Source organism: Pan troglodytes, chromosome 7 (genome assembly GCF_028858775.2).
Source record: "Pan troglodytes isolate AG18354 chromosome 7, NHGRI_mPanTro3-v2.0_pri, whole genome shotgun sequence".
Lineage (NCBI taxonomy): Eukaryota > Metazoa > Chordata > Mammalia > Primates > Hominidae > Pan > Pan troglodytes.
In genome coordinates, this window is record NC_072405.2 from 77,090,070 (window position 1) to 77,112,866 (window position 22,797).

The 22,797-nt window shown below is 36.3% G+C and overlaps 1 protein-coding gene across 4 annotated transcripts in view; it reads left to right on the top strand.

The window, feature by feature from the left end:
• C8H8orf34 (chromosome 8 C8orf34 homolog) overlaps positions 1-22,797 on the top strand; it is a 481,071-nt gene that overhangs the window by 102,119 nt on the left and 356,155 nt on the right. For all 4 annotated transcript variants that reach the window (XM_024344934.3, XM_009455317.5, XM_009455316.5 and 1 more), the window contains 2 exon segments: positions 1,242-1,389; positions 8,073-8,204. In XM_024344934.3, the coding sequence (XP_024200702.2) occupies positions 1,242-1,389; positions 8,073-8,204 (280 nt within the window).

Genomic DNA, 22,797 nt, shown 5'->3' on the forward strand with positions numbered 1-22,797 from the left:
GATAACAAACTGGTGAGCAAATATTAAACAAAATGATTCTAGAGAGTGCTAAATACTGTGAGGAAGATAAAATGATAAAATAATAAAGACTTCTGAAGATTGGTTAGGGTAACCTCTTGTAGAAGTATCACTGGGGACCGAAGGATGACAAGCCAGCCATCTGACCATGAGAGAACATCATTCAAGGCAAAGGAAACAGACCACCACCAACAAAAAAAGATGCACTGGGGAATTTCCAGTAACACTTTTGTTAGCTCTCTTAATATCTGATTTTTTGAGCACTAGAACACTGCCTCTCACAGAATCCTAGCTTAAAACAGCAATGAACAGACTAGAATTCTAGGCTAAAACCAACAAGATGAAATGTGACTGATATGAATATAAATGGTGCACATAAGTTCACAAACCCAATTACACAGCACAAAATGATATCCACGTGGCTTGACAGCTGTTCATATTCGAAAAATCTAGGGATTCTAATGGACTACATATTGGAGATTGCTCTTTGCTGTTCCTGACTGGAAAAAAAAAATGTAGATATTACCCTTGGGCAGATTTCAGCCCAATTTAAAGTATCATTAGAGCTGTCCAAAATGGAACAGCCTGCTTTGCACATAGAGAACTCACATTGCTCAACTCAAAAAAGAGCAGAAGGAAGGAAGAAGGAAGGACACGTAACAGGGATTTTTACAAAAACAGAATTCTGTATTTCTTGGAGACTACTTTAAGACAGTTTTTGGTTTCTGTAAGTCTGTGACTTATTACTTGTTCCTTTAATTCCAATAAAATTTTCTTCATTTTTGTTATTTTTAAAACATTAAGAAGAAAAAAATGATATTGATATAAGGTAGATGGTGAAGTTTAGCAAAAGTTTAGTTTATAATGATATCTCTCAAAATAGCAAACTGAAGTTTAAAATTCTTAAGCTATAATTTTAAAGGAATTTAGATTAAACTTTTAATATGTTGTTGGCTAAGTATAATACAAAATAAAAACTAAATAAATCTTGGTTTTGCCACATATTAGCTGTGTAATATAGACAATTTACTTCTCTGTTATTGTTTCCTCAGAATGAGGGCAATAACTTGTAGCCGTCTGAAAAGATTGTTATAAGCATGGAGTTAGTTGCTGTATATAAAGCAGTTAGACCAGTGCCTGACAATATTACATGCTAAGTAAGTGCTTGCTATTACTGTTGCTGTTATTATTAATTATAATTGTGTGCTCTATTCTGCCTTCAGGAATTAATGACCAAGTTAATAACTGAGACACCTGACCAGCCAATCCCATTTCTCATTGACCATCTTCAGTCTAAACAAGGGAACCGTGGACAACTTCAAAGAACTTTGTCTGGATCTGCAGCTCTATGGGCAGAAAGTGAAAAATCAGGTAAATGAAGAATGTCTATGCAGTTAATTTGGGATTCATTTAATGTCAAAATTTCAAAACTCTTTTTGATAGTAATAAGATAAATCTAGATAGATAGTTACCAAAGGTTTCATGTGTTCATCTCTGACCTTACCTAGATGCTAAAATTTGTCATAAATTATTAAATTTGAATATATCGTAATGTATTATGTCTCAAAATACAAGAATCAGCATTTTGCATTTTAATACAGATAAGATTCAGATTTGCATCAAAAGATTTTATCCTGTATAAATTCAGACTAGTTATCCTAAACTTATTTTTTAATGAATAATTTGAATTAAATGCTTATAGCTTATCTATATAGAAAGACAATAGTAGAGTTCTACAGGATTACTTTTCTTGTTGCCCAAACTGATGATTGTTCTTTATTTCTCCATGCCCCAATTTTATCCTGTGTAGTAAACCTTAGGAAGATTCACTGACTCTTTACATCAGGGAACTAGTTTTTCGAGTGTATCATAGCCTCCTCTCCCCAGTAAACACTAGTGAAAGAATTAGGTAGACTTGACCTCAATCTTTGCTCATAAAATGTGTTTACACATTGGTCTGTTAGTTTGACATTTACTTTCAAATCCAAATCCCCTCATGCCCATTGCTTGGGTAACCAACTTCTTGTCTGATTCCCATAGAAATCCAACTGTACTCCAAATGACTTTCCTTGGATGGCATTATCACTTCTCTCCGCCTCTTCATGCTTTATGGGATCCCCTGAAAGGATTTTGGTCTTCTTTGGCTGTATCTCATATGAATGCCTTCTTGATACCAGGTCCCAAAGCTACACTAAAGTGTGTAGAGAGTAGGGTGTCCTCTGAAGAATGTAGACATCTATGATGTCATTTATCCACACAAAAGTTATTTGCATCATATAGGAAGTTAGAATATGAACTTTTGGCACAAAAAGAAGAAACTCTTACTTTTCTTACTTTTTCTTGGCCTTAACTTTCTTGGGTTTAGATTCTAAGTAGAATGGGTAGGTAGGCAGGGGCTTTGGTTTGTAGGTACTAAGATGGTACCCACCACATAAACGCAGATCAGTTGAGCATCTGTGAATTTACTGTAGCTCATGTGAGTCCATATTTTATAAATCAGTATCTGGAGAGAAAGGAGTATATTAAACTCTGCATTTTTTTTTTTTTTGAGATGGAGTCTTGCTCTGTCACCCAGGCTGGAGTGCAGTGGCCTGATCTCTGCTCACTGCAAGCTGCGCTTCCCGGGTTCACGCCATTCTCCTGCTTCAGCCTCCCGAGTAGCTGGAACTACAGGCACCCGCCACCATACCCAGCTAGTTTTTTGTATTTTTAGTAGAGACGGGGTTTCACTGTGTTAGCCAGGATGGTCTCGATCTCCTGACCTCGTGATCCGCCCTCCTTGGCCTCCCAAAGTGCTGGGATTACAGGCATGAGCCACCATGCCCTGCCAACTCTTCATTTTAAATTGCACACATTAAGTACCTCAGTGTTTATGTGTCAGAAGTCTGTGCACGGTTTAGCTGAGTCTTCTGCCCAGTCTCACAAGGCTACAAATCAAGGTGTTGGCTGGGTTACATTCTCATCTGGAGGCTGGACTAGGAAAGAATCTGCTTCCAAGCTCATTTGGGTTGTTGGCAGAACTAATTTTCTGCAGCTATATGGCTGAGGTCCCTATTTTCTGACTGACTTTCAGCCAGGAGCTACTCTCATCTCCTAGGTGCAACCCAGAGTCCCTGCCACATGTCTCTCACATAGCAGCAACTTACTAATTCTTCCTCCTGTTCTTTTTCCTCTTCTTGTTCTCCTCCTCCTCCTTCTTCTTCATCTTCCTTCTTCCTTCTTTCTTCTTCTTTAAAATGGAGTTGGGGTCTAGCTCTATTGTCCAGGCTTCAGTGCAGTGGCATGATCATAGTTCACTATAACCGTGAACTCCTGAGCTCAAGTGATCCTCCTGCTTCAGCCTCCCAAAGTGCTGGGATTACAGTTGTGAATCACCACGCCCTGCTGGCAACTCACTTCTTTAAAGTCAACAAGGGCATTTCTCTCATTCCAATCTACTAAGATGGATCTTATATACTAGAATGTAATCATAACACTGACACCTCATCACCTTTGCTATATTCTACTGTTTCAAAGCAAGTTAAAAGTCCTGTCTGCATTTGAGGAGTAGGGATAATGTGGGAGGAAACACCATGGGAAAGAGATCATGATTAAGAACTACCATGTTATTCTATCAGTTCTCTTAGTACCTATTGATGATTTTAATTTCTTGTGGCACACTTTAGTAGATAATTACAGCAGGCTATTGGATGTGAGTCTAAAGCTTTGGGGATGGGTCAAAGCAGGAGTCCCAGATGTTACCTTCAATATCATACAGATAATAATAAGAGTGAAAGAATAAAGGAAGATGTGGGTAAAATTTATAGTTAGAGTATGGGATGGACTGGGAGAAGGCAAGTGTGAGATGACTTCAGGTGCCCTAAATTTTGTCTATTTATTATGTGGTGAGGATATTTGCCAAGACAAGTGGTTGGGGGGTCAGATAGGGAAGACTGAAGTAAGGGCACCAATTATGGAAAGTCACCAAGAGAAAGGAAAAAAGAGTTGGCAAAGGAAAATTTAAGAAAAGATTGTCACACAGTTCTGGGGCCTAACAGAAGTCAAGGACATGAATTAATTATTATTAATTAATCATGGAAACTATGAATAAGATTGTTAATTTACTCTAGCAGTGCCCAGAAGTTCTGGGAAGGAAGAGAGAAAACAGTTTGAGGGACTTTGAGAATTGTGGTTGTGTTACTACCTCAAGGGTGGGAGAACAGTTTTGCCAAAGGAGTTGAGGGTATTTGTGAGCAAACTGCAGGTGATCAAGCTGTCTGAGAAGTAGAGAGCAAGTGGATGGAGAGGTTCAGACAGAGAAAGCCAATCAAAACTTTCAGGAGATCAATATAGTGAAAATATGAGCAATGTAGAAGGATACAAGCTGTGCTGAGAGATTGTGATATTTGAGATCAAGATGTTTGATGTGGAATGATTCCATATAATGAGAAAATCCTGTGGGCAGCTTTAGTTTGCAGGTAGCAGCAATATCAGGGAAACGAAGCTCTTCAGAGTTGAGCAGGGCAAGGAAGTATGAAGCTTAATGCATGGTTTGTCTAAGAATAAAGAGGTCACTATAGTTTCTTTCAAGTTGTTGAAAGGACAAGAGACAGGAAAAGACTATGCCACTGTCTGAAGTAAGGCTGTGAGATTAATCAGAGGCAAAAAGATGGTGATAATGAGTGATAATGAAGAGAAATGAGTAGTATAGCTAAGTGACATTTCCCATAAGAGAACAGACACTTTTACTTTACTGTTGAGGCTTCTATCATAGAAGCAACACTGAACCAGGAGATCCAGCCCTGCTTCCACAGCCTGTGGTTGGTGGAACATGGGACATGGGGCAAGAGCATCCACCATCCCAGGAAGCTGCAGAGGAGGGAACGCTATTGTGGGAAGAATGGGGGCTGTGCTAAGACATGAAATGGGATATTTGAGGATGGAAGAGTGTTTATGTGGAAGGAAATGGCCCAGAGGAAGAGGAAAAATTTTAGAGGGAAAGTATGGCAGGAAGGAAGAGAAAAGCATAGATGAATTTTTGGATACTAATGAAACTGAAGGGGTTATAATTGAATGATGGTAAATAATGCCAATTTAAACCCTGACTGTAATTTTGAATTCTTGATTTTGGTGAATCTTTTCTTTGTTTTTGTTTTTGAGATGGAGTCTCGCTCTGTCACCAGGCTGGAGTGCAGTGGCATGATCTCGGCTCACTGCAACCTCTGCCTCCTGGGTTCAAGCGATTCTCCTGCCTCAGCCACCCAAGTAGCTGGGACTACAGGCACACGCCACCATGCCCAGCTAACTTTTTTTTTTTTTTGTATTTTTAGTAGAGATGGGGTTTCACCATGTTGGTCAGGATGGTCTCGATCTCTTGACCTCGTGATCTGCCCACCTCGGCCTCCCAAAGTGCTGGGATTACAGGCATGAGCCTCCACACCCAGCCTGGTGCATCTTTTAATTAGCCAGAAAACGTCTCAATATTCAAAGTACATGGGTATCATACTTTTCAGAAATATCTGAAGATATCCTCTTGTTGCCTTTAAATATATTTAGCAACATGGGACACAACATTTTCTCCTTAAAAGTCTATCATTTAATATTGTGGAGGAGAATCTTGAAAACAGCCTTATTTTTATTCCTTTGTGGGAATAAAAGACAAATTATTTTTCTTGAATACTTATGAATTTTTTTTTACTTCTGATATTCCAAATTTTACTGGAATGTCAACTATGATTTTTTGGGAAAATCTGTTATGTGTAAGTTGAGTCTTATTTACTGTTCTCTGTTTTTCTCATTTCATTTGGCATTGTGTTTGCTTTTCTTTGTTGACTCTCTTTTAGAGAGGTGTATCAAGCAAAGTGTTTTCTCTGTGTCACTGATTCAATTTTCTACACTATCAGTTTTCTCTTTCTGGCTTTGAATGCAAATTTAAATATTGGTATTGCATTTTAGTTTCCTGTTGCTACTTCTTTATCTCATCTTCTTTTTATTATTTCTGTACACAGTTATATTTTTATTCATAGGTTGGTTAGCCTAGCTCCTCTCTAATTTCTTTTTGCTTCATTGAGTCCACTTTCTTTTATTTTTGTTGAGAAGACAAAATAGTCACAGTCACATTCCAACATTTAATAGCTTTCCATTATAAATATTTTTTAAAACTATGATTACCTCTCCATTGTGAATACTGTATTCTTGTTTTTTATTAAATGATTCTTAAAATAATATTTTCTCTTTTTATTCAAACTTCAATGAGGAATGTTCTATCTAGTTCTAGATTTATCAACAAATAGTGTAGGTGGACTCTTCTTTGTTCTCTCTCCATATAGCTTGGAACTATTTGGATTCTTTTCAAAATTTTAGAGAGGTGAAATCATGGTTACTATTAAAATTTTCAATATTAGTTGAATCCTTTAAGTTTCTGCAAAATTGATGCATGACTTACTATCTCTTATCTCTTTTCAATGAACTGGATAAAAATATCATTGCTAAATTATTTGAATTAATATGGATTTTTTCTTGCTAGAAGCAGAGAATAAAGAAAGTCACAACATTCATTTCATTCCTCTCTGGCTCCTTTTAATATTCCTTTATATAAAGAGATGCTATATTTTATGACCAAGGTTTTTTTCTCCCATTACCTATGTTGCATTAGAAGAATTTATAGTCCAAGAATGGATATAGAAAGACAAATTCTGAAAGACTGTAAAACAACATAAGGAGATGACTCCAAGGTTGGGGTGGACACCTAGAAATCTTCCATTCTCTTTTTGACTGGCCTATATCCTGTCTTAACCTTGTCTATGGAAATACTTCCTGGGTTCTAGCAGACCGTGGACAAATATTTATGCTCCTAATGCTTTAGAATTTTCATGCCTTTTTGGTATTTAATGGGATTTTGGAGGTGGACAAATTGGGTAACAGCTAGTTAAGTACAACCTTAACATGAAAGTTTGAGGAATCCATTAATGTGTAATGGTGTATGTTAGTTATTTATAAGTGAGTGGCCAGAGAAAAGACTTATGAGGCATCCATAAAGCTAGGGTGGTTTTTAAATTTGTAAATTAAGACAAGAAGGCATAAAGAAACCCTACAGAATGCCACATAGATTAGAGGAATGGAAGATGAAGAAGGAATAAATGAGTTGAAGAAAGAGTTATCAGGTGATATGGGGATGAGGAAAAAGATTGTTCTGTGTAAAAACATGAAATTCTTGTGAAAGAAGTCAAGAGGGATGAACTCTTGAAACACCCTTTAATTGTGGAATGGGCAAGACAGTGACCACCTTCTAAGGGGAATTTCAAAGTAACAATGTTGGTTGATTTAAAGTTATCTTTCTTGCAATAGAAGATAATTGATTTGGGTGAATATCAATGATTTTACTTGTCATAATAGATAAGGTGGCATCAAGTGAGTGAAATTTACTGAAATGTTTGTTTTTATTTACAACAGAATACAATGCTTTATTCCATGACATTCATAGAATGTTATTTTAAGTGATCGGAACCCCCGCCTGAAAAACATTTCAAATTAATTTCCTGTTTTTTGTTTTTTGTTTTTGACAGAGTCTCTATCACTCAGGCTGGAGTGCAGTGGCACAATCTCGGCTCACTGCAACTTCTGCCTTCCGGGTTCAAGTAATTCTCCTGTCTCAGTCTCCTGAGTAGCTGTAATTACAGACGCCCGCCACCATGCCTGGCTAATTTTTGTGTTTTTAGTGGAGACGACGGGTTTCACCATACTGGTCAGGTTGGTCTCGAACTCCTGACCTCAGGTGATCCACCTCGGCCTCCCAAAGTGCTGGGATTACAGGCATGAGCCACTGCGCCCAGCCAATTTCATAGTTTTATATGATATAATCTTAATCATATGCATATATAAACTGATTCATATCAGATTTAAAAGTCTAATTTACAGATGAAATTAAACAAGTAATACTTTTGCGTGGGTACATTATTTTTGATATGAGGTGACCTATATGTTTTGTCAAGTATATTTAATGACTTCATGGACTTGGTTTTTGCTCAATCTTGAAATCACTTTGTTGCCATTTTATATATATTTTGTTTTAACAGAATCCAAAGGAACAAGAAGGGATTTCAGAAGCTATGATAAACCTTGGCAATTAAATGCAAAGAAGCCTAAAAAATCAAAAAGTGACCTTGCTGTGTCTAATATTTCTCCACCATCACCGGACTCCAAATCATGTAAGGAAGTCTCTTATTCAAATGCTATTCAAAGCATGTAAGTTTATGTTGTTAAGAAAATGAAGAAAAGGTATTAATTGAAGCCCAACTTTTCATCTGATATTTCCGGCCTTTAATCTTAGTGAATTTCACTTTTACTCCGCATTTACATTGATCTTCATTCATACGTATGTATTTGCTTGCTTATATTCTCAAACATGTGTAATTCACTTGGACCCTTTTGAGTATAATATTCCTTGAAGAATATAAACTGCATGGAGCGGGTCTCTTGTTTCTCATAGCCAATTGTAGCATTACATCATATTGAAAGCAGTAGCTACCTATATTTAATGAAGTATGTAAAAGCAAATTAAATCTCTTAGAATAGAAGCAAAGAAGATTTCTATTCAAAACATTTCATAAAATTTTTAAAAAAATATTTCATCTGGGATTTTCCTGAAGTCCTACTCATTAATTTGTGATGGAAGTCCCTATATTCTCTTCACTACTACTGTAATATCTTTGTTTTTATGTTACTACAAAGGAATGACTGAGGTTGGGTATTTTATAAAGAAAAAAGGTTTATTTGGCTTACGGTTCTGCAGACTGTACAAGAAGCATGACACTAGCATCTGCTTCTTGTGAGAGCCGCAGGAAGCTTCCACTCATGGCAGAAGGTGAAGGGGTGCACGCATCATATGGCGAGAGGAAGGAGAAAGAGATAGCAGAGGGAGGTGCCAGGCTCTTTTTAACAGCCAGATCTTGTAAGAACCAATAGAGTGAGAAGTCACTCCTTACCATGAGGACAGCACCAAGCCACTCATGAGGGATTGACCGCCATAACCCAAATACCTTCCACCAGGCCCCACCTCCAATATTGGTGATCAAATTTACCATGTGATTTGGAGAGGACAAATATCCAAGCTATACCACCTAAGTATCCCTTCTCTCTCAATGGCCTACTGCTTTGGTAGCTACTGGGATTCTCCAGTGCTCTGCTATCCCCACATATGTATAAACATGTCAAAAATCTCAGGAGCCTCTAGCAAATCACAGCTATTCTTGGAAGAAAAGAGAACTTGCAAGCTGTTCTTCTTATGCATCAATTCCTTGTACTTGTTACAGGGTGAGATGTTTGATTTTAGTTTCAACAGAGAAAAGAGTAGGCAGAAAATATTTATCTTTGTTTGAAAATGTTTGAAAAACCACTATGTGCTAACTGGAATCTGCATCTGGGTCATTTGTGAAAGCAACTAAATTTAACTTTGTGAGCAGCTTCATTTACATAGTGGTACTCATAAAAAGTATTGCATTAACCACACCAAGTTCTTGTGAGAATTATATGAAGTGTTAACAACTTAAAATGTTCTTCAGAAATTGTGATTGTAACCAAATTGTCCTGCTTCATCAGTTTGGTATATAGAATTAAGTCCCAGCATTTAAAAAAATATACAAGTTTAAAATTTGCATGTCTTTTTTACAACAGTATAGGCAGTAATATCCAGCACAGTGCCTGTTTCAATTAATAAATGCTAAATGATAAAAATGAATAAAGGAAGAAATAAAAAATGAAATGAATAAAGTCTCAGTATCCCTTTTCATCATGGATCCCTACCTCTCTCTCTTTTTACTCTTGCTTTCTTCCAATGATAAGTTCAAAACCTTAGGAGATTAGTACATTACAGAATCAGTTCTGAATCTGACCACTTCATCATTACGGGGAGAATGCCTAAAGGTCCACTCATTGTGCAGGTCCTGTGTTCTTTGTAGGATGCTATGTAGCCACAGGGTGCTGCCGGTGGTCTGGCGTCTGAATATATTCCTTTTTACTCAGGTAACCTACTCCCAACCTCTAGTTTCACTAGACTGTTACCAAGCTTTTTAAAGCAAAAATAATAATAAAATAGCATACTTTTTTAAAAAAATAGCATATGTAGAATTAATATATATGACAATAAGAATACAACAGATTTAGGGTTATTCTTTGGAAATACTTGTTAAAACAAATTATTTCTGAAGTAGTAAAATATCTCTGTACATAGATTGTGATGAGTTAAAGATGCATTTTTCATCTCTAAAGCATCACTAAGAGCTAGCACAAAATGCTAAAATTAAAAATTAGTAGACACATTAGAATAGGATGTGAAAAAAAGTATTCATCCTCACAAAACAAAGGCAGGAGAAAAGTAACAGGGAAACAAAGAACAGATTGGAAAAATAGAAATTGGACACCAATATTGTAAGTTGAAGTACAGACGTGCCCACAATTATAATAAATATAAATGTACTAAACATTCCAATTAAAGCAAATATTGTCAGACTGAATAAAGAGTATAGATTTTTTAAAATATAAGAAACATACTTAAAACATGCAGATACAAACAGTTTGAAACTCTAACAAAAAGAAGCCTATATGGCTAAAGTAATATCAAACCAAATAAAAATTTAAGATAAAGGATATTACCAGAGATAAAGAGACCCTATCATAATCATAAAAGGTTATTTAATTAAGAAGACATCATAATACTAAAGCGTTATGCACCCAATAACAAAAGTTCTCAATACATGACACAAAAATTTATAGAACTAAAGGAAGATATAAACAGAATAAATTGACTGAAAAAATTTAGTAAGAATATAGACAATTTGAACAAGACTATCAACTGCATTGACTTAATTAATATTTATAAACACTATGCTCAACAAAGTTAGTCACATGGAAAAACAAACAAACAAACAAACACAACTTTGATCCTTACCTTAAATCATACCTGAAGAGGGGCAAAAACTTTTTAGAGATGTTCCAGTTACTATGGTTTATAACAAATCATGCCAAGACTTTTTTTTACATAAAATTAACATAAGATTAACCATCCTAAAATGTACAATTCAGTGGCATTCAGTACATTCACAATATTATGCTACCTAGCCCCTATCTAGTTTGAAAACATTTTCATCATCCCAAAAGGAAATCATGTACCCAGTAAGTAGTGACTCAACGTTCCCACCTCCTACCAGCCCCTGGCAACCTGCTTTTTGTCTCTATGAATGTATCTATTCTGGATACTGGCATAACTTGGAGATGTTGTGGGTTCAGTTCCAGGCCACTGCAATAAAGTGAATATCACAATGTCAGTCGCACAATTTTTTTTGTTTCCCAGCACATAAAAAAGTTATATTTATACTCTACTGTAGTCTAGTGTGAAACAACATTATGTATAAGAAAACAGTGTACCTATTTTAAATAAAATACTTTATTGCCAAAGATTCGAACAATCATCTGAGCTTTCAATGAGTCATAATCATTTTGCTGGTGAAGAACCTTGCCTTGACATTGATGGCTGTGGACAGATCAGGGTGTTGGCTACTGAAGGTTGAGGTATCTGTGGCAATTTCCTAAAATGAGACAACAATGAAGTTTGCCAGTGGACTCATGGAGCCAATAGACTCTTCTTTTCATGAAAAAGTTATTCATAATATGTGATGCTATTTGGTAGCATTGTACACAGGGTAGAACTTCTTTCAGAATTGGAGTCTATCCTCTTAAACCCTGTCACTGCTTTATCAACTAAGTTGATGCAATATTTTAAGTTGATGCAGTATTTTAAGTCACTGCTTTATCAACTAAGCCGATGTAACATTTTAACAATATTCACAACATCTTCACCTAGAGTAGATTCTATTTGAAGAAACCACTTTTTTCCACTCATCCATAAGAAGCATCTCCTCATCCATTCAAGTTCTATAATGAGATTGTGGCAATTCAGTCACATCTTCAGATGCCACTTCTATTTCTAGTTCTCTTGCTATTTCCACCATATATTCAGTTACTTCCTTCACTGAAGTCTTGTACACTTCAAAGTCATCCATGAGGGTTGAAATTAACTTCTTCCAAACTCCTGTTAATATAAATATTTTGATCTCCTCCCATGAATCACAAATGTTCTTAATGGCATCTAGAATGGTAAATCTTTTTAATGAAGTTTTTCAAGTTATTTGCCCCCAGGTCCGTCAGAGGAATCAGTATCTATGGCAGATATACCCATATAAAATATATTTCTTAGGTAATAAGACTTGAAAGTCCAGATAACTTCTTGATTCATGGACTGCAGAATAGATATTGTGTTAACAGACAAAAAAATATTAATCTCCTTGTACATTGCCATCAGCACTCTGGAGTGACTGGGTGCATTTTCAATGAGCAGTAACATTTTGAAAGGAAGCTTTTCTTCTTAGCAGTAGGTCTCAAGATCAGGCTTAAAATGATCGCTAAACCATGCTGGAAACGGATGTGCTGTCATCCAGGCTTTGTTGTTTTATCTATAGAGCACAGACAGAGTAGATATAGCATAATTCTTAAGGTCCCCAGGATTTTTGGAATGGTGAATAAGCATTGACTTCAACTTAAAGTCACCAGCTGCATTAGCCCCTGATAAGAGAGTCAGCCTATCCTTTGAAGCTTGAAGCCAGGCATTGACTTCTTCTCTCTAGCTATGAAAGTCCTAAATGGCATCTTGTTCCAACATGAGACTGTTTTGTCTACATTGACAATCTGTTTTTTAGTGTAGCCACCTTCATCAACTATCTTAGCTAGATCTTCTGGATTGGTATGGCTTTTCCATCAGCACTTGCTACTTCATCTTACACGTTTGTGTTATGGAGATGGCTTATTTCCTTAAACCACATGAACCAACATCTGCTAGCTTTCAAATTTTCTTCTGCCGCTTCCTCAGCTTTCATGGAATTGAGGAGAGTTAGGACCTTGCTTTGGATTAGACCTTGGCTTAATGGAATGTTGTGGCTGATTTGATCTTCTATCCAGACCACTCAGACTTTCTTCATATCAGCAATAAGCTTCTTTCACTTTCTTATCATTCGTGTGTTTACTGGAATAGCACTTATAATTTTCTTCAAGAACTTTTCATTTGCATTCACAACTTGGCTAAATGTTCGGCACCAGAGGCCTAGCTTTCAGCCTACCATGTCTTTCAACATGCCTTCCTCACCTAAGCTTAATCATTTCTATCTTTTGCAGAGACCTGCAACTCTTCCTTTCACTTGAACACTTAGAGGCCATCGTACGGTTTTAGATTGGCCTAATTTCAAAATTGTTGTGTTTCAGGGAATAGGGAAGCCCAAGGTGAAGGAGAGAGGTGAGGGAATGGCTGGTCAGTGGAGTAGAGAGAACACACACATTTATTGATTAAGTTCACCATCTTACATGGGTGTGGTTTGTGGCACCTGAAAACAATTACAATAGTAATATCAAAGATCACTGATCACTGGTCACCATCACAGATATAATAATAATGGAAAAAATTTAAAATATTGTGAGATTTACCAAAATATTACACAGAGGCACAAAATGAGCACATGCTGTTGGAAAAATTAAGCTGATAGACTTGTTCAATGCAGGGTCCTCACAAATGTTTACTTTGTAAAAAAAAACAACAAAAAATGATCTGCAAAGCATTATAAAGTGAAGTACAGTAAAGCAAGGTATTCCTGTATATCATACGAGTGAAATCACAATGTATGACCTTTTGTCTCTGACTTACTTTACTTAGCATGTTTTTGTGGTTTATCTACATTGTGGTGGTATGTACACTACTTCAGTCCTTTTCTTGGCTGAATAATATTCCATTGTGTGGTTAAACCACATTTTGTTTATCCATTCGTCTGCTGATGGGTATTTTGTTTGCTTCTATCTTTTAGCTGTCTTGAATCATATTGCTATAAGCATTCATATACAAGCATTTTTATTACCTTTTTCATTATTTGGATAATAATTGATATTATATAATATAAATAATATAATTTATATTACTGTGTACTTGATTTGCTGGGTTATATGATAATTCTATGTGTAACTTCGAGGAGCTGCCAACTTTTTTTCAAAGAAGCTGCACCATTTCACATGCTTACTAGCAATATACAAGGGTTTCAATTCTTCATGTATTTACCAAATCTTGTTATTTTCCATTCTTTCCTTTCCTTTTTTAAAAAAATTTACAGCCATCCAGTTGGATGTAAAGTGGTATCTCATTGTTGTCTTTATTTGCATTTCCCTAAAGGTTAATAGTTTTGAGCATCTTTTCAAGTGTTTCTTGGCCATTTGAATATCTTCTTTGGAAAAATGTCTATTCATACACTTAGCTCATTTTTAAGGGGGTTGTTACTCTTTATTCTTGAGTTATGAGAGTTTTTTGTATTCTGGCTAATAGATCCTTATCAGAGATATGATTTACGAATATTTTTTCCACTTGGGGGATTATATTTTTACTTCGTTAGCAGTGTTATTTTATGTACATCAGTTTTTAATTTTGATGAAGCTCAATTGATCTATTTTCCTTTTTTTTGGCTTGTGTTTTTGGTGTCATATCTAAGAAACTCTTGCCAAATCCAAGGTCATAATGACTTATCTCTATAATTTCTTCTAAGAGTTATAGTTTATGCTCTTACATGCGGGTAATTGTTCCATTTTGAGTTAATTTTTGCATATAGTAGATGATGGGTGTCCAACTCCATTTTTTGCCATGTGGATAATCCGTTGTCTCAGTACCAATTTTTTGAAAATACTATTCTTTCCTCATTGAATAATCTTGTCACCCCATTGAAAATCGATTAACCATGAATATGAGGGTTTATTTTTAGACTCTCAGTTCCATTCCATTAAGCTACATGTTTATCCTTTTGTGAGTACCACACACACTGTTTTGATAACTGTAGTTTTGTAATAAGTTTTGAAATTGGGAAGTATGAGTCCTCTGACTTTATTTTCCTCTTTTTCTCTCTCAGGATTGTTTAGGCTACTCTGAGTGCCCTGAAGTTCTATATGAATTTTAGAGTCAGTTGTTTAAAATATTTCTGCATAAAGGCCATTTGGATTTTCTTAGGAAATGCATTGAAACCGTGGATCACTTTGGAGAGTATTGGGAACATAACAAGGTTTCCAATTCATGAGCGTGTAATGTCTTCATTTATTTAGATCCCCTTTAATTTTGTTAAACAATGTTTTGTAGTTTTTGGTGTATAAGACTGGCATGTCCTTGGTTAAATTTATTCCAGAGGATCTTATTCCTTCAGATGCTGTCATAAATGGAATTGTTTCTTATTTTCATTTTCAGATTGTCATTGCCAGGGTGTAGAAATAAAACTGATTTTTGTATTTTGATCTTATTTCCCAAAATTTTGCTGAAACTAGTTTATTAGTTCTAACACTTTATTGTGAATTCTTTAGGACTCTCGAAAGATCAGATTATGCCATCTGAATATAGAGATAGTTTAACTTCTTCCTTTCCAATTTGGTTGCCTTTTATTTTTCTTTTCTTGCCTAATTGACCCAGCTAGAAATTCCAATAGAAGGTTGAACAGAAGTGATGAAAGCAGGAAGGTATCCTTTTCTCATTATTCATCTTAAGGGAAAGACTTTTGGTTTTGTATCATGGAGTGTGGTGTTAGCTGTGAGTTTTTCCAAAATGCCTTTTATCATGTTGAGAAAGTTCTCTTCTATTCCTAGTTTGTTGGATATTTTTATGATGGAAGTGTGTCGCATTTTTTTCCAGTGCTTTTTCTCAATCAATTGAGATAATCATGCAGTTTTTCTTATCATTCCATTAATATGATGTGTTACATTTTATAATTTTCTTAAGTAACCCTTGAATTCCTAGGATAAATACTTGGTCGTGATGTATAATCCTTTTAATATGCTGCTGGATTTAGTTTGTTAGTCCTTTATTGAGGATTTTACATCTACATTCATAAAAGATATTGGTCTGTAATCTTCTTTTCTAGTAATGTCTTTATCTTTGGTACTGGGGCAATGCTGGCCTCTTAGAATAAATCAGAATGTGTTCCCTGTTCTTCAGTTTTTTTTGGAAGAATTGATAAAACTTGGTGTTAATTCTTCTTTAAATGCTGCGTTGAATTTACCAGGGAAGCCACTTTATCCTGGCCTTGTCCTTGTTGGGAGATTTCTTTATTACTGAGTCAAAGTCTTTACCTGTTATAAGTCTATTCTGATATTCTATTTCCTCTTGAGTCAGTATTGGTAGTTTGCATGTTTATAGAAATTTTCTAAGTCATCCAGTTTGTTGGCATACAATTGTTTATAGTATTCTCTTATAATACTTTTTAATTTTCTTAAAGTTTGTAGTAATGTCTCACTTTTATTTCTAATTTTAATAATTTGAGTTTTCTTTTTCAATCAATCTAGCTAAAGTTTTGTTAACTTTTTCATCTTTCTAAAGAACCAATTTTTGGTTTTGTTGATTTTCTCTATTGTTTTTCTATATTCTATTTCATTGATCTCTGCTTTAACCTTTACTGTTTTCATCCTTTTGGTAGCTCGGGTTTATTACGCTCTTCTTTTTCTACTTCCTTAAGGTGTAAAGTTAGATTATTGATTTGACATCTTTCTTCTTTATTAATGGGGACATTTACTGCTATAAATTTCTATCTGAGCACTGCTTCCACTGCATACCGTAAGGTTCGGTATGTTGTTTTCATATTTTTTTTTGTCACAAAGTATTTTCTAATTTATCTTGTGATTTCTTCTTTGTCTCATTCATTATAAATGAGTATATTGTTTAATTTTCTCATATTTGTGAATTTCCCTTTTTTCTTTTTCCTTTGACTTCTAGTTTTATTCTTTTGTTGTCAGAGAAGATACTTGGTATGATTTCAATCCTTTAAAATTTTTGAGATTATTTTGTTGCCTAACATAAGATCTCTCCTAGAGAATGTTCCATGCACACTTGAGAAGAATGTGTATTCTTGTTAAGTGGAATGTTCTGTGTACATCTGTTAGGTCTTACTGGTTTACAGTGTTGTTCAAGTCCTTCATGTCCTTGTTGGTCTTCCTTCTATTTGCTCCATTATCGAAAGTGGGGATTTTAAAGTCCACTACTATTATTATAGGGCCCTCTAACTCCTTAAATTATGTTAATATTTCCTTCCTATATTTTAAGGCTCTGCAGCTAGGTGTTTATATGTTTATAATTATTATATCTTCTTGATAGATTATCCTTTTTATCACTATATAATGCCCTTCTTTGCCTCCTATAATGATTTTTGTCCTAAAATCTGTTTTGTTTGATATTAGGGCAGCCACCCAGCTCTCTTTTCATTAATATTTGCATGGAATATCTTTTGATCATTATTCCTTTATTATTCTTTCTCTTCTGTTCTTTTAGTATTACCATTATATGTCAGCACATTATACGTGTTGATCAAGTAAAAAAACTATGGACTCAATCAATAACTGAATGCTATTCGATACAAATTTACATCTATTTCTTATTGTAAATATAATGAGGTTAAAACTCTTTAGGAATAGAAGGATATTTTCTTAACTAAAATATTGCCTGGAATAAATATTTATAGAATAAAACCAAAAAATTTTCTGAGTATTGTTCATATGTTTTAAAGAAAAAAGGAAAAAGACATAAATATTTTAATAGTAATTAACTTCTGTGGGTAGAAAAAAACAGTTATCAATTCATTAAAAAAAAATTTCTGTCTAGCCGGGCGTGGTGGCTCACGCCTGTAATTCCAGCACTTTGGGAGGTGGAGGCAGGTGGATCATGAGGTCAGGAGATTGAGACCATCCTGGCTAACACAGTGAAACACAGCCTCTACTAAAAATCCAAAAAAAAAAAAAAAAATTAGCAGGGCGTGGTGGTGGGTGCCTGTAGTCCCACCTACTCGGGAGGCTGAGGCAGGAGAATCACTTGAACCCGGGAGGCAGAACTTGCAGTGAGCTGAGACCGCACCACTGCACTCCAGCCTGGGTGACAGAGCGACACTCTGTCTGAAAAAAAAAAAAAATTTCTGTCTAAAATTTACTTAAAATAGCGACTATATATTAATCAGAAGAACTTTCTGAAGAAAAAAGCAACTTCTTAGCCCATTCAAAAGATCGTGAGCTTGGTAGAATGTAATATCTTCAGTGCAGAGTGTTTTGTTACCTTAATCCCCATTTATATAGAACAGTGACAAACACATAATTTATGCTATGTGAATGAGTGCATAAAAGATTGAATGAATAAATGAATAAATGAGGATAATGTAAAGATGGATTTTTACTAAAATGTATTCTAGCCCTTATGTAATATTAGTTTAGAAATTGTGCATTTTCAAATGCACTTATACAAACCAAAAAATAGCACTTATACAATTCAAACTGGCATAGGGACAAAGATCTGCAAGGTAACATTATAGTATCAATGTTCAATAGTTATGTGTCATAGATAAGATAAGTAGGTTTTGATGAAGGTTTTGCCTTGTAATGTTTTGGCATTTTCAAATAACCAAAAAATAGCACTTATACAATGCAAGCTGGCATAGGGACAAAGATCTGCAAGGTAGCGTTATAGTATCAATCTTCAATAGTTATGTGTCATAGATAAGTATGATTTGATGAAGGTTTTGCCTTGTAATATTAACTATTTCCACTGGTTACCTATTGTATGGAATGGTTGCAGATCATGAGCAGAATTTTGGCAGAAATGACAAGAAAGACATTGTCTATCAATATTCTGTGCATGATAGTGAATGCTGATCCTTTATAACCATTTCAAATTTATAATCCAGATGAGAAAATTGAGGTAAATATGTTGGTTTAGGTTAAAACCAAAAATTGATATCAACTCTCAGTTGTTTTGTTTATGCTCCTGCATTTAAGGGAGGCTTTCTCAGGGTATTTTTTTAAATGATGCATTTAACACAGAATATATAAAGATAAATAGCTGCATATTTATAGACTGTCATTATAATTTTAGGAAAAAAGAGTATATATGTACATATATGTATAGAAAGTATAAACTACATAAATGTAAAAAATGAAGACAGAAGAACAATAGCTGAAAAATCATGATATGGAAATACAGAAGGCAGAAGACATGAAGTAATTATCTCATTATAATCAGTTTTCAGTATATTATAACTGTAGTACTGGGGATATTTCCTGGCATATTTAAAACGAAAGTAGAGTACTTGGGGAGAACTTTCAGATAAGAACATTAGCATTTATTAAATTTTAGAAAACAGGGTTGAAAGTTATTTTGGTTCAAAAGAAATATATAGGCAGTATCTCAAATGTTATGTGGAGGAAACAGTAAATTTATTTTAAACTCATAAAAACGATTGGTGGAGGTCATATTGAATTAGAATTTGATGACTATAATAAAGAATTGCTCAAAAATTAACACTCCTTAATATACAATAGGCTGCTTTGTAACATAGTGTCCTCAGCGAAGACTGAGGAAAAGCTATTTGCAAGGTGCTGTGGGTACCTTGCACCTGCACTAGAGTGAGCTCTGCGTCAGTGACCCCAAAGACTCTTCCTAATCTCAGATTCTGTCATCTTCTTCTATAGGTTTTATTAGGTAGCTGACACTGTTCTTCTATTTTTCATTTTCCCTGTGGATATTTTTTAAAACATTTTTAAATGTTAACCCTTTACTTTTTAGTATAGTATGACTTAAATAATGTTTTCAATCTGTCAGAAAATTTTAGAGACATTCTCATCCAAAGACGGTATACCAGACAAATGACTTCCCAAATTTATTTCCATTACTTATAAAAACAGCTTTTGAAATCACCCAGCATGGGTGATTAGATCCTGATTATACCATGGCTTTGGTTATCCTAGTTTGATTCCCATGATAAGTTAGGCAAGATTTATTACATGTATCAAATTGTCAGAAGCTACAAAAACATCAAAAGAAATTGGTCTCAGTTCCTCTCAAAAGTCGCCAAGGAAATGTTCTTGGGTATGGTATTAATTAGTTCTCTATTGTGCAGCATATAATTTTCCCAAAACTCAGTGGCTGAAAACAGCAACAATTTGTGGTTTCTCATGATTCTGTATGTAGACTGGCCAGTTCTTCTGCTGGCCTCACCTGACGTGCCCATGTGGTGCATTCAGTGGGTAGGTCTGCAGATGCTGGGCTCAGCTGGGATGATGGGAACCTGGGCTGTGTCTGGTAGATATCCAGGGATATTGACTAGAATTAAAAAACAAAAAAACCCTGAGTTCTTATTTTGTAAATTTAAAAGAAAATATAAAGAGAGACCTTGATAACATATAGTGATTAGCAGAAAATCAGATAATGTAGTGATACAGATTGCAGATTAAAGAAATTATTCAAAGAGGGTTAACAAAAGTGCCAAAGTTTTGAAGAATCTGATACAAATATTGTTTTTTCCACTCCCTCATCTGAACTTCTCTCTCTTAAACCTAGGTTCCTCCATAGGCTTCCCCTGGGGAATGGTCTGTGAGGTAGCAGTCATGGGCCTCGAAGTGTTTTCTGGATTGATCACGGTTACTGTGTCTACTCTCTGCTGCTAGCACGCTGGCATGTTAGTAATTTTAGCTGATATCCCTGTCCCAGGTTCCCTTAAACCAAGAAACTCAGATGAGGCAGCTGCATTCATTTTTTATTTTTAATTTCTAGATTTATTTAAATCACAGAAGTAATATTTATTTATTTTGACAATGTAAAATATACAGACCTGTAGAAAGAGAAATAGTCTCCTTCACTTGTCTCCCATCAAATTCTACTCCCCTAGAAATAGTTTGTGTCTTTGTATATTCTTTCCTTTGTACACATTAGCAGATATGATATGGATGGGTTGGTTTGCTGTATAAAAGTGACCTTAAACTGTACCTATTCTTAAGCAATGTGTTTTTATTATTTTTAAATGCATTGTCTGGCTATCATTAAAAAGAAAAATAATAGATGTTAGCAAGGATGCAGAGAAAAGGGAACTCAGGGAACTCTTTTATTTTCTTTTTTTCTTTTTTTTCTGAGATGGATTCTCACTCTGTCACCCAGGCTGGAGTGCAGTGGCATGGTCTCAGTTCACTGCAACCTCCGTCTCCCAGGTTCAAGTGATTCTCCTGCCTCAGCCTCCCGAGTAGCTGGGACTACAGGTGCATGCCACCACGTCCAGCTAATTTTTGTATTTTTTTTAGTAGAGACGGGGTTTCTCCATGTTGGCCAGGCTGGTCTCGAGCTCCTGACCTCGTGATCCACCCTCCTTGGCCTCCCAAAGTGTTGGGATTACAGACGTGAGCCACCGTGCCCGGCTGAAAAGGGAACTCTTATACACTGTTAGTAGGAAGGTAAACTAATACAGCAACTATGGAGAACAGTATGGAGATTTCTCAAAAAACTTAAAATAGAACCACTATTCAATCCAGCAATCCCACTACTGGGTATCTACCCAAAGAAAAGCAAACAATATATCCAAAAGATACCTGCATTCACATGTCTATTGCAGCACTATTCACAATAGAAAAGATGTGGAATCAACCTAAGTGTCCATCAGCAGATAAATGGATAATAAAAATTTGGTGCAGGGTGAGAGCCAAGATGGCCGAATAGGAACAGCTCTGGTCTACAGCTCCCAGTGTGAGTGACGCAGAAGATGGGTGATTTCTGCGTTTCCATCAGAGGTACCGGGTTCACCTCACTAGGGAGTATCAGACAGTGGGCACAGGACAGTGGCTGCAGCGCACTATGCGCGAGCCGAAGCAGGGCAAGGCATTGCCTCACTCAGGAAGCACAAGGGGTCAGGGAGTTCCCTTTCCTAGTCAAAGAAAGGGGTGACAGACGGCACCTGGAAAATCGGGTCACTCCCACCCTAATACTGTGCTTTTCCGACAGGCTTAAAAAACGGTGCACCAGGAGATTATATCCCGCACATGGCTCGGAGGGTCCTACACCCATGGAGTCTCGCTGATTGCTAGCACAGCAGTCTGAGATCAAACTGCAAGGTGGCAGCGAGGCTGGGGGAGGGGCGCCCACCATTGCCCAGGCTTGCTTAGGTAAACAAAACAGCCAGGAAGCTCGAACTGGTTGGAGCCCACCACAGCTCAAGGAGGCCTGCCTGCCTCTGTAGGCTCCAACTCTGGGGGCAGGGCACAGACAAACAAAAAGACAGCAGTAACCTCTGCAGACTTAAATATCCCTGTCTGACAGCTTTGAAGAGAGCAGTGGTTCTCCCAGCACGCAGCTGGAGATCAGAGAATGGGCAGACTGCCTCCTCAAGTGGGTCCCTGACCCCTGACCCCTGAGCAGCCTAACTGGGAGGCACCCCCCAGTAGCGGCAGACTGACACCTCACACGGCCAGGTACCCCTCTGAGACAAAACTTCCAGAGGAACGATCAGACAGCAGCATTTGCAGTTCATGAAAATCCGCTGTTCTACAGCCACGACTGCTGATACCCAGGCAAACAGGGTCTGGAGTGGACCTCTAGCAAACTCCAACAGACCTGCAGCTGAGGGTCCTGTCTGTTAGAAGGAAAACTAACAAACAGAAAGGACATCCACACCAAAAACCCATCTGTACATCACCATCATCAAAGACCAAAAGTAGATAAAACCACAAAGATGGGGGAAAAACAGAGCAGAAAAACTGGAAACTCTAAAAAGCAGACTGCCTCTCCTCCTCCAAAGGAACACAGTTCCTCACCAGCAATGGAACAAAGCTGGACAGAGAATGACATGACGAGTTTTGAGAAGAAGGCTTCAGATGATCAAACTACTCCGAGCTACAGGAAGAAATTCAAACCAAAGGCAAAGAACTTAAAAACTCTGAAAAAAT